The sequence below is a fragment of the Archocentrus centrarchus genome, chromosome 17 (assembly GCF_007364275.1).
Source record: "Archocentrus centrarchus isolate MPI-CPG fArcCen1 chromosome 17, fArcCen1, whole genome shotgun sequence".
Classification (NCBI taxonomy): Eukaryota; Metazoa; Chordata; class Actinopteri; order Cichliformes; family Cichlidae; genus Archocentrus; species Archocentrus centrarchus.
In genome coordinates, this window is record NC_044362.1 from 6,212,641 (window position 1) to 6,224,847 (window position 12,207).

Genomic DNA, 12,207 nt, shown 5'->3' on the forward strand with positions numbered 1-12,207 from the left:
GGCTGCTCCGGGCTGCATGCCAAAGTATCCTTGGGCAAGATACCGAACCCCAAGTTGCTCTCCGACACAAGCGTTGGAGTATGAATGTGTGTGAATGTTAGACTTAGCACTTAGTTAGCTACACATGGAAGTGCGTGTATGAATGGGTGAATGCAAATGTGCTTTGAGTGCTCAATTAGAGTAGAAAAGTGCTATGTAAGAACTAGTTCATTTTACCATTGACTTATCCTATTGTTGGCTTATTGGAAGAAAAAAAAACAGAACAAAAAACAACAGTAACGTGGTTCTCAACAAAAATATCTGGACATTTGCTGGATAGATTAACATCTAATTTTGTACACTGATGCTTCTCTCTCTCTTTTTCCCGTACTTTGGTTTAGCCAAAGCCATCAACTTTTGTCCAGCACTTCAGTTTGTGTAAGGATACTTCCTGTGCTCACCAGAGAGATTCAGAATTTTTTTTTGATGCAACAAAAAAATTAGCTGCAGAATTTCAACTGTATTAAAAGCCTGGATTTCCCAATACAAGATTTAATCACCTACACAATGAGTGCAGCTCATGTAACTTTAACTAAAAATAACATGAAGAAAAAAACATCATGAGCATTATAACTAATAAAAAGTAGATTTTTTTTTGGATTAGTCATCAAGAATATCACACCTCTTCTTTAGCTTCTTCTTCTTGCCTTATTATTTAGGATTCATACACTCTTGTGCTGCTTATATTGCATGCACCATAATATCCTATGAGCAGCAATAATGGGCATCAAATATGAAACACACCAGTGTTTGGTTTGACAGTTTCAAGCAGATTAGAACTGAATAATTAGCTTTGTTTATTGTAGTATTTACCCAGCTTTTGTTACACAATTCAAAATAAATCTGGTGCTATTAGCTTTTTCAACAGTTGGAGAAACAATAAATCCAAACTGAGCCGTACTGTGTAGAACTATGTAGAACCATGGTTCCCTCAAATGCTTTCATTTCTTACCATAGTCAAAATTATGATCCACTGCACTGATCTTTGGCACAGGTACTTCGGTTATATTATAAAAAAAGACCTTAAGCTCATGTATTAAAAGGCTGGTAATGTTAACACAACTTACACCTGTAGCCCACTATTCTCATGTCATCATGGCACCTCATGCACATATATAACTAAATTAGTACTGTTTAAAATCACAGTACCTCAGTTAAGTGTCCTGTATTCAGTAGAAGAAAATTCTTAACCAACACCAAATAAAGTCCAGCTATAAAACCCAAATCTGGCTGAACAGAAAAAAAAATATCAAGGTGTCCCTTTGATGCTTAGTCATATTCAGTATTTCCAACAAAGCTGCTCAGACTTTGACAAAATGTGGGCGAATGATGCGTCCCACTGCATTAGGGTGTTTTCAAAAATAATACTGAGCATCTGTAGCCTGAGGCTCTCTCCTAACAGATCAAAATGTGGTGACATATTTGTGACACATTAGCTCAGATGGGCATTCCATCATTTGTGTTTACTGTTTACCATCGCCTTGTTTCACCCCCTTTCATCTTCACTACTTTCTGGTGATCACATCTCATTAATTGTGACAACCCCTCCATTTATGTCGCACACACACACACACACACACACACACACACACACACACACACACACACACACACACACACACACACGCGCACACAGACTTCTAACCTGTTCCTTGACTGAGGCGAGGATGGCGGAGGTGGTTTCAGACTCGGAGCCGTCTCCGTTGGAGGCATTGAGGACGGGGCTCAACATGGCAGCAGCGCTGGCAGTGTCAGACGCCACCTCAGGCACTGGCATACCTCCTGGAAAACAAGGGATCATGCAGTTCTTTTACTATTAGACACTTACATCCCAACAATTAGGGCGGGACCTCACTTTTTTCACTCACCATACACACATAAGTGGATGCTGGAAGTGGAGCTGAGAGACACACACATTTGCAAACAAACCTACAGCAAAGTATCGGGTCACTGATCAACCTGATAAAGGACTTCTATTAAAGGGTTTGGATACCAACTAATCAGCATTGCCCATAATTAGTGCTTTCTAATGCACCTAACTTAATTCCTCTGCACTATTATTTTAACAGCCTTTGCATTTTCTTTTGGAATTTTTCAGATTCAGGTCATAGGTAGCTAGAGCTTATTGTGGCGTGCATTTAAAAAAGGGCAGTGACGCATCCAGGACAGGTGCGTGGACGCAACAGGAAATCTAGGCCAGCGAGGCGAGAGAGTAAACCCTACAGAGATAACAGGAACCGAATTTGTAGCGGCAGAATGAAATAAAAACCACAGCAGTGACTCTTAAGTAGCATTATAGAAGTAGGGGTTGTAACATGGGAGAATCAGAGGAAGTTTAAGAAGTTCACATGCACCAAAGTTATTGTGAACTGTAGCTCACAGGTACAGTTGACATCTGGCGCATAGTAAAGGCAGAAAAAGGTGCTACAATATTTTGTACCAGAGGAAATAACAGACCATATAGATTTAGAAGATTTAGAAACAGAAATTATACTCATCCTACTGCAGCTGCAGTGTCATGGCAATTAGTCTTTGTTCAAAAAGCACTGAAGCAGTTCAAGCGTAACATGTTACGCCTACTATGGAAAATAATCTGGACAGGTAACACTTTATAATATCATCCATGTTCTGCTGCTTATCTGGGTCACAGAGGCAGCAGACTAATCAGAGACGAGCTCCTCCGGCTCTTCTGGGGGTATAGTGAAGTGTTCCCAACCAGAGACATAATCTCTCCAGCATGTCCTGGGTCTTCCCCAGGGCCTCGTTCTGGTAGGAGATGCCCAAAACACCTCACCTGATAAGCATCAGAAGCCTGAGCATCCTCAACTTCCTCCTTTTTGATGTGGATGTAAACTATTCCGAGCCCACACTGAATGACCAAGCTCCTCGCCCGATCTCTGTGGGAGAACCCAACAGCCCTAGCAAGCTCATTTCCACTGCCTGTATCCACAATCTTTACGAACTGGTTAAAAATTCATTTGCAAGCCATCTATGAACATTATCTATAAAGTTGCAACTGATATTTATAAGTGGTTGTTAAAATGTCTACAAAGAGTGACTATTTTAGGATCGCACGTCTAACTTCAGAGTTCTAACATCAGAGGGACTGGCATACACACACAAACACGCTCAAATTCCATGCTCGATGCCATGTGTCATCCTGTATTTGACCAAGCGTAGGAGGACACGGGCTTCACATGTGCCATGTAATCCTGATGCAGCACAGAGCTGGTGTAACGGCTGCATCAGCCAGATTTATACGCTGAGGAAAGGCTCAGAACGAGGAATGCGTACACACACACACACGCGCACACACACACACACACACACACACACACAGAGCCGCACAAAACTGGCTGCTGGCATGAGGCAGCACAAGCCTAATGCCGAGGTAAGAAAAGTGGAGCCTGTGTGCAGACTGGGGTGGGGGTGGGGGATAAGAGTGGCAAGGAGCGGAGAGATGGGAAGGTGAAGGGAAAAATGAATGAGAGTGAGGATGACAGCCTGGGGAAGGCAGCGGAGAGATGGAGGCGAGGTGAGGAGAAAAGAAGAGTAGGAGGTTGATGAGATATGAAGAAAAGACATGACAAGGGAAAAGAAGGAAAAAAATTCTTGCATGCTGCTAGGCAACAATCCCTGGTCACTGAAGGCTGCTAATATGGCTGACCTGGCTTTACTTGTCTTCCATTTTGGAGAGACTTCCTTCTGCTCTCTATCTCCCAAATCACTGTTTCTAAACCTAAATTTTTCATCACCACCCACCTTGCTACTTACGCTTAATCCTTCCCTCGTCCTTTCCTCCTCAGGCCTCCTCCCATTGCATCCTCCTCCCTCTTGTTGCCTTTCTGCATCTGAACCTCCTGTCCCTCGCCTGCTCACTTCTCTTCACTTGACCTGTTTCAGTGTGTCCTCATCTTTTCAGCACATTTCTGCTTTATTAGGCAGCATCCAGCGGAGGGTGACAGAAGGAGGATGACCCACAAGGTTGTGGGTTGAATTTGAAGCTGCTATGCTACAATGCACCTGAGCCCTCTCAGGTGTACCCTCCACCCCCCCCTTTCTCTGAGGATGCGCTGTACCTCATAAACTCGCTGCTTATCTAGCCCTTTGACACCACTACATGCTTCACATTCTTCTAGCCAACTCTATTTTCTGGATTCTTTACTCTCTGACTGTACTGTCACAACTGCTATACTTTACATTTTTAAAACTCTACCCTGATTATTCTGCCTCCCTTACCATCTTTGCTGTTTCTGTAGTCACATCACAAACAATGTCATCCCTGTCATTGTCACCTCCACTTATCATTATCTGTCTCCACCCCCCCACCCCACCCTCTGTGGAGTACATTTCAAAATCTTTCCTATATTCTGATCTTTGTTTCTGTAAGCAGAGAGATGGCAGTTGTAGTAGGCTGAGGCATTTCTCAATCACATGAATGTTTGCTACCAAACATGCCTGTCTTTAAGCTTTGAGGCAGAAACCTGCTAATTTTGCAAGTGGGTGAAAAATGAAGTCTGCTAAAAGTGGCTGCAGTTGCTCGAATGGCCACTTGAGGTTTGCTTCAAAAGTGTCCAACTTTACAGCCTGCTACCGAAAACAGTTATGGCCTTCATGCATATAGTATATTTACAAATATTTGCATACAGTATATTTGATCCCCTTGGCTGGACCTCTCAGCTGTATTTGTAATACTCGTACCTTTTGGTGCATTGTAACGAAATTAGCGGGCAAATAATACGGTTTGATTTCAGGTACAGCAGGAAGTTCATGCTTAAATTTTGGGGACTGGAGTATTTTCTTAGTCTGTTTCTTAGCACAAATTAGCAGTCAGTCACATGGGCCTACAGACAGGTTGTCCAACCTCTGGCAGCCTCCGGTGGCAGGGAAAAATGTGTACTCCCCGACTGACTGGCAAGTGGTTGCCTCGAAATCCAGAGATCACAAGCCAGTGAGTGACATCCATATCTTGCACACAATCTATAGTGGCCATAGTTTAACACCACACTGAAAAACACATCGTTTCTAAACACTGATTAATCACAGTGAATTTTTCTAGTGGGGACAGTGAAGTCTGACCCTTGAGCTTAGAAAGCTTTTGTTTTGTAAAAATATCCTCACTGAATGAAATGATTTACAATTCTGAGAACAAAATGCTGCGGGGATGAAACTAGGCCGGTAAAGACAAGACAGAAACTCCAGCTCCTCTTAGAAGTATCAGAATACGAGATTAAGAGCCTACCGTTTCAGTGACTTGGTAGTTAAAGAGAGAAGACAGATATTTCAAGTCACTTCAGTCGAATGAAGGCATCAAGGTTTTCTTTGATCCACCATGCACTGTATGCCATGCTGAGTCATGCGTGCAATGTTAATACTTAGGAGATGGGCCTTTTTCCACACCGGCCGTATGATTGGTATAAATGAACATTTAAACAGTAAGGCAATGTTAGCGTAACGGAGCCTTTTCAAGAACTGGAAATTTCTAGATCTGAGCAATGACCTGCAGCTGTTCTTCATGCCGCATTATGACTTTATCACACATGCTTTTTTTATGAGTTTTATCCCATTAATACTGTTATGTCCATTTATTCATTTGCCTACATTATGTATTTGCTTAGTATTGATTGTGCCACCATCATGTACTCGTCATGTTTGCACAACCCTTACATTATCACCCCACATTTCTACTTTTTTATCTCGTCTTGCTTAGTATGCATTACTGTTGTCACTGTGGGAATACTTCTGAAATGGTTTATGCAGGACATGCACAGTGAGTCAAGGGCTGGTTAGGTAATTTTAAATAGAAGGGAAAAAAAGAGGCAGTTTGAAAATAAATAATTGAAATACAGTACTGTGCCGTGCAAAAGTCTTGAGCCACCCATCATTTCTTTCAGCAGCAGAGGGAGAGTGGTCGGAAGATTTGGGAATCCCAGTGAAGATGAGGTTATCTCACATTACATGTGTTTGTAAAGCTAATATTGCTTCTTTCAAACTTTTGTTGTCATCTAGCCACCCCTCATTTCTTTATATGTTTCTAGGAAAGGGGAAAATACTGCAGGTGCAGCAATTTATTGAAACGTAAATGGAAACATATAAGGCAAGAACAACTTTGTACAATTCTAACGAGCTTGAAAGTCAATATTTGGTTTGACCACCTTTATTCTTCAACACAGGTTTCTTGTAATTTCTCTAAGAAATGAATAGTTCTCCAGGCTTCTTGAAGAACATCCAAAGCTCTTCTTTGGATGTTGGCTGCCATTTGTTTTGTTCTCTATCAGGATGACAATATTTTGAGGTCTGGGCTGTGGGGAGGCCAGTCCATGACTGATTGTTCCATTGTGTGTTTTTCTATCCAGGTATGCTTCTACTGTATTGGCATTTTGTTTGAAATCACTGTCAAGCAGAAAAATTAAGATGTTGTGAATCAGAGGTTTTCAAGATGGTACGGCGTGGTGGATCAAAATCTAATGGTACTGTTCATAATTCCATTAATTTTAGCAACATCCTCAACACCACTGACTCAAACACAGTCCCACACAGAGCCTCCATCATTCATACATTAGCATGTGGCTAATATGTTTCTTGTTTTGGCTTCTGATTAACTCTTTGGGAGCAGAGGAAGCAGACCCACCATCTTAAGCATTTCAGAATTCCTCCATAGATTCTGGACCTGTATGATTTTCTTCCATGTAGTTCGGTAGATGTTTATGGTTCCCAGAAGATATATCCTAATGACTTTAGTAATTCCCAGATTTTTCATTTGGTACCACTAACTTGCATAATGAAACACATACCATCTGGACTGGCACAATATTGAGCCCAACAATCATAATTCTCCCTTTAAATTTGCTCAAGAGATCCCTTAACTTTCTACCTAGCACAATCAGGGTTTTGGTTGATGGCCAAATAACTATAGTACAAAACTCATTTCTACCAGCCTCTGCTCTAGTCCTCATTGACATTTGCTGTCATCCTAAACTAGGATGGTGACTATTAACATCATATATGCATCAGCATTTCAGACTTCAGTCACACAGTCCTAGAGACAGTTTGGTAACACCTTGGTAACTTCTGGTCGCCAGGGAAAGATGCTTATTTCCTAACCAGTTGTTGAATGGTTGCTGGAAGTTGCTGGCTTTTGATGGGTAAAACTTGTGGCAATGAAGGTGCTGAACCAAAGCCCACTAACTGCTTTGGTCACTAGCAGATTGCTGGGGTTGTCCGTAGTTTGCATGGAAGACGTTGATTTGCCTGCACATACTCACTGAGTGGTAGTGAAACTTGGAAAAAGTCTGAAACGACCCAGAAAGTTGTGCTTTACTGCTGAAACTAACATGTTTCAAACTTTTTTACATTGATGGCAAAGAGAGTTTCTGTTTCTGGTTTGCCTTGCACTCATCACATGTTCACTACTGCTTAGCTAGTAGTTGGCAAGTAGTTGAAGGCAAGTTGGCATCTTCCAGACAAACTACGGGCAACTGTAGCAATCTGCTGGCAACCAAAGGAATCACAAGGAGGTTTTTGGTGCAGCACCACATACCTCTTTGTGACGACCACCTGGCAACATCAAGCAACCTCTCACGCCCACTCGCCAACAAGTCGGGGCAGAAACATGTTTCTCTAGACATCGGCCAATTGTGACTGTCACCGGGACTGCCTCAGCATGGTGGTGTTAGCATTAAACCCCTCAAAAAACAAACAAACAAAAAAAATCACTGTGCACACTAATACACTGCTGCACCAATATTAGAAATTCCTCTGAACTTTTGGTTTTGATTCTGCACTGAGTTTAAATTCTCTCCTTACTTTGGCATTGATTTTGCATTAAACATTTAACTTGACAGTACATCCAAGTTTGAACTTGATCAGAGCACTGGATCTGAGAGTGGCGGAGGGTGCCGGCGGCCCAATTTGCCTATAGAACAAAACACAAGGGAAGCTCTGGTTTTTGATTTTGCAGACAGGGCAGGCAGCCAAATATAGGTCAACTCAACAGACCGTGTCCAAGCCTTCATCACACAACTGACCAGTACAAAGCAGCTTTCCCCAATAACAGCCATCAGAACTAGGTTACAGAGGCCGACAGCCCAGCTAGAGACAAGACTTTGAATATGGATTAGGCCTAAAGGCTTTATTTCACTGAAGTATAATCTTGGATTTTTAGGTCTATATTTCAGCGCTGTAATGCAAGGGTATTTAGCCCTGCATTTCAAAGCATAATCTCTGATATTGCTGTAATGTTGTAAATGCAGCTCACCATGCTGTGATTGACATGTCTGACATGGGGAATATTGGACTTAAGCTTTTGACCCTTTAAGCTCATCAGTCAGGTCTGAGACAGGCATGTTTTGGTGAAGACAGAATTCATCAGAGGTGCAGTAAATCAGCTAAATGTCTACATGTATTGTGTATTGCACTCACAACTCCCTCTATTTCCTCTTGTGTACATGTGTGTGTGCATAGTGCACTAAAGCATGTGTGCGTATGCGGGTATTTGTGCTTCCTTTCTGAGATATGAGTATTTGACGGGCAGTCCCATGTCGCCTCATTAAAACTTGCAGCAATGTTTTGTTTTGTCTTCACCAGTCATCTGTCCCTTTGTCTAGACCCTGCACCCACGACTCTGCTTCCAAATTAACAACACTTTGCATTGTAATTAGTACTGTCTGTGTATCACTTTGTATTTATTATCACCCGTTGTCCGCTGTGGAGGTATGTCTTTAATTTTTGTGTTACCTCTAAGAGTTTTGTGATGTCATCTAAAACAATCTGGTGGATAAGTGAAAAGAAATTAAACAGCAAGGTTATGATGGCAGTCCAAAAAAACAGGAGAACCTCCACCAAGCGTGTGCTTATCCTGGCTTGTACATTTTAGCAGTTCCATTTTGGCATCTTTTACAACATTGCTTTGATTTCTCGGTCGATTCACTCTCATCGCTCTCTTAAGCTTATTTTCCCACCTCAGTAGAGATGCGGTGGTGGCTAGTTGGTAAACACATTGAAGCATTTAGCAGCTTGAGTGCTGCATGTGTACACTGCTGGGTTGGTGGAGAACAAAGCAGAATTAATATGTGTGTGAATGCTGGACTTAACATTGTATGAGCATATGAGCTTTATAAGGTGATGATAAATCAGAGTAGTGTGTATCTTTTTCAGACTCACAGGTGAAGTGCTGCTATTTTAAGTGCTGCGCAGCAGCTTCAATAGAGACCCTTCCACTGTACGCCAATATGTGATTTTATATCGTTTAAAAGAGGCTTTATCTCAGATATTATTTTATACTTCTGACTGTGAAGACAACACGTCTTATTATTTTTTTAAAATAATAATAATATTGAATTTGTTTGAGGTCAAGCTCTGAGGTGTGGGGCTATATTTATGCATTATACACAGCTTTCTGTGCCTTGAACAGCTTGATAACATAACAGTGTTATATCCAAAAAATGCTGCGATGCTGCATAAAATGTAAACTTTTCAGGGAATGCATTGCATTCAGCAAGACGATATTAAACTCCATACTGCATCTATTACAGTAGCATAGAAAAATAGCTGCTAGAATCAGACAAACATCCAGCAGCTGCTCTCCACAGCGCCCCGATGTTTATGGACTGTTGTCAATAGAAGAGAGAATGCGACACGGTGACATGCTCCCATCCTAAGTTTTTAAATTCAAAATGAGCCAGTACTTCTCTTAAAATGGTACATTTTCTCAGTTTAAACATTTGATATGTTTTCTATGCTCTATTGTGAGTACATTACAGGTTTATGTGATTTGGAAATCATTGCATTCTGTTCTTATTAACATTTTACACAGTGTCCCAACTTTTTTGGACCTGGGGTTGTATATTCTAAATCTCCAGAAGACTCTACAATACAAAGCACATGGATTAGGCTACTAAAAAAAAAAAAAAAAAAAAAAAGTAGCTAAGTCCTGGGCTTTAATGCTGTCCATGATCTTTCCCCAGCCTCATTTAAACGATTAAGCTGCCGAAGGGTAAGCGCAGAGGTGTTAATCATTCTTTACCTGGAGCAGCTACAGGCCTTTTTCACACTTTTTGGCACAAGGGAAATCAGATTTCAAGTTTAAAAAAGAGAGAGAGAAAGAAGAGAGAGAGGACTGAATCCAATTTAGCTGCTTCAGTTTCAAGCTCCTCTGAATGAAGCTTGAACTGTAACTTTTGGGTAGCTGTTAATTATTTGATTAGTACCACCTGCGCTTTTCCGGCTAGGACAAGTCAAAAAACAAACAAACCTGAAAAACTACAGAGAAGAGTTCTATATGATATGGATAAAACATAATCGCTGGCATTATGGTTATGTAGAAGTAAAAAATATATATATATATATACAAATAAGCTTCACTGAATTGTTACTTTTAGGAACTGCCTTCATAATTACATACAGACGTTACTATTACTCCATTAAAAAGATGCAGCAGCAGAAGCATTTACAGGTCCTGCATGTTCACAGATGATTCCAGTTACTGCAGATCAGACCTTTGCCCGGGGTTAAACTCGGATGGAGCCACATGGAGAAAAATGAGAACCCTGCATGGAGTGAATGAAGTGTCAGAACTTCCCATCGCTATAAAAATGCCTCGGAAATGGACGCTGCCATCTTGTGCTAGTAACATAATTTACAACCGCAGCCAAGAGGCGTGAATGTGGAATTAAGGTCCAGCAGGCTGGATGGCATTTCAGAGATACAGAGCTGTTTCACAGCAGCCTTTTTGAATGAAAGAACAGGTAAAACACAGGTGCTAGTGACGGCATTAATGGGGTTTTGTTCTATTTAGATACAGAGGCTTTATTAATGTGATCAGTAACGTGTGTTAACCTAATATTTTGAATAATGAGCTGCCACGACATCTGTCCTTGCACAGACTATATGGAGCTCAGTGAATGATGAAAGTTCAAAAAGCCCCACCCACATCTAATCAGCCAGAATAAGTGAAATCATCCACGGACACTGATTATTTGACCTTTCACTCCAGAGCTGTTGCTGACAATAGCAGATGGCTTTATGAGCATCGCTCAGGGTTAATTACCCACCAACTAAATCTATCTGTGGGGAAAAGTCCAGATGTTAATGGGCATTTATATTAAGTGGGTACACAAACTGACACTGTACCTACAGCAGTGCTGTAATGTAGTGTGCATCTCTCAGAATATCACTTAAGGACAGCAGCTCAGATGACAAACCATTATGAGGCATTTGGCCACAATAAAAACCCATTATTTAATAAATATGTACTATTAAAAGCATGAATGCAGAGAGGCAGTTACATGATAATAAAAACCCTGGCCAAGCTACTTCACAGGGCTTCTGCTGTGTTGTTATTTTGCTGCCTGGACGCCTGGCTCGCTGAATATGGATCGCAATTAAGCTCACTCTGATTGTTTTCATTTCATTTATGTATTTTCAGCATAAATGCTAATGCTGCTCACTGATATTTGTTGGTGTTTATTCGAAAGTACTCTTGATTATATAATCAAAATTCACCTTGCAGAGTTCCAAGGACAAACGAGAGCCCACTGGAAGTTGTTTTCTTTTTCCTTTTTTCCCACCACACTGATGCTTCACGTGCAAATGTGGCGAATTACCTAGTAGAGAGAAACTTCTGTAGCAAACCAGTGCACTGTAAATATAGATTCAGTAAGACAAGAAGCCTTAAAGGAGTTTGACAGCAGGTGTTGGGGGATGACAGAAGTTTGATGATGTTCGTTTAACAAAACTTCAGGCTGTACAAACACTACAGCCACTGATGCTGATTAAAATCGCTGACAGCCCCACATTATTACCACTAATGACACAGAACTGGAACAGAAATGCACAAAGCTTAATTATGGGGAATATTGCAGAAAACTTGCAAATACAAATGAACAAGGGGGGAAACAGTATCTTTGCAGTCTACTAATGGGTTACCACGAGACAATCTAACTCAAAATCCCACTGACATTTACACCTATGCTAGGCACTTTCTGACATGTTTTCAGGCATAGACGTTATTACTTTTGGAAGGCATGGCGGGTAATCAGGACAGCTCCCTCAGCACCACCACAGCCCACTCTAACCTGGTTTCAGAATATAAAATGTTAAACAAATCAGATAGATCTGGTGTTCACCATTGTTGGGAAAATAATCAAGTGTGGCTGAGCTTTGGGGACC

At 41.2% G+C, this 12,207-nt stretch overlaps 1 protein-coding gene across 4 annotated transcripts in view; it reads right to left on the bottom strand.

The window, feature by feature from the left end:
• ctnnd2b (catenin (cadherin-associated protein), delta 2b) overlaps nt 1-12,207 on the bottom strand; it is a 194,722-nt gene that overhangs the window by 153,910 nt on the left and 28,605 nt on the right. For all 4 annotated transcript variants that reach the window (XM_030752045.1, XM_030752044.1, XM_030752042.1 and 1 more), the window contains exon 2: nt 1,685-1,821. In XM_030752045.1, the coding sequence (XP_030607905.1) occupies nt 1,685-1,816 (132 nt within the window). In that variant the 5' untranslated portion in view covers nt 1,817-1,821. The remainder of the gene's footprint in view (nt 1-1,684; nt 1,822-12,207) is intronic.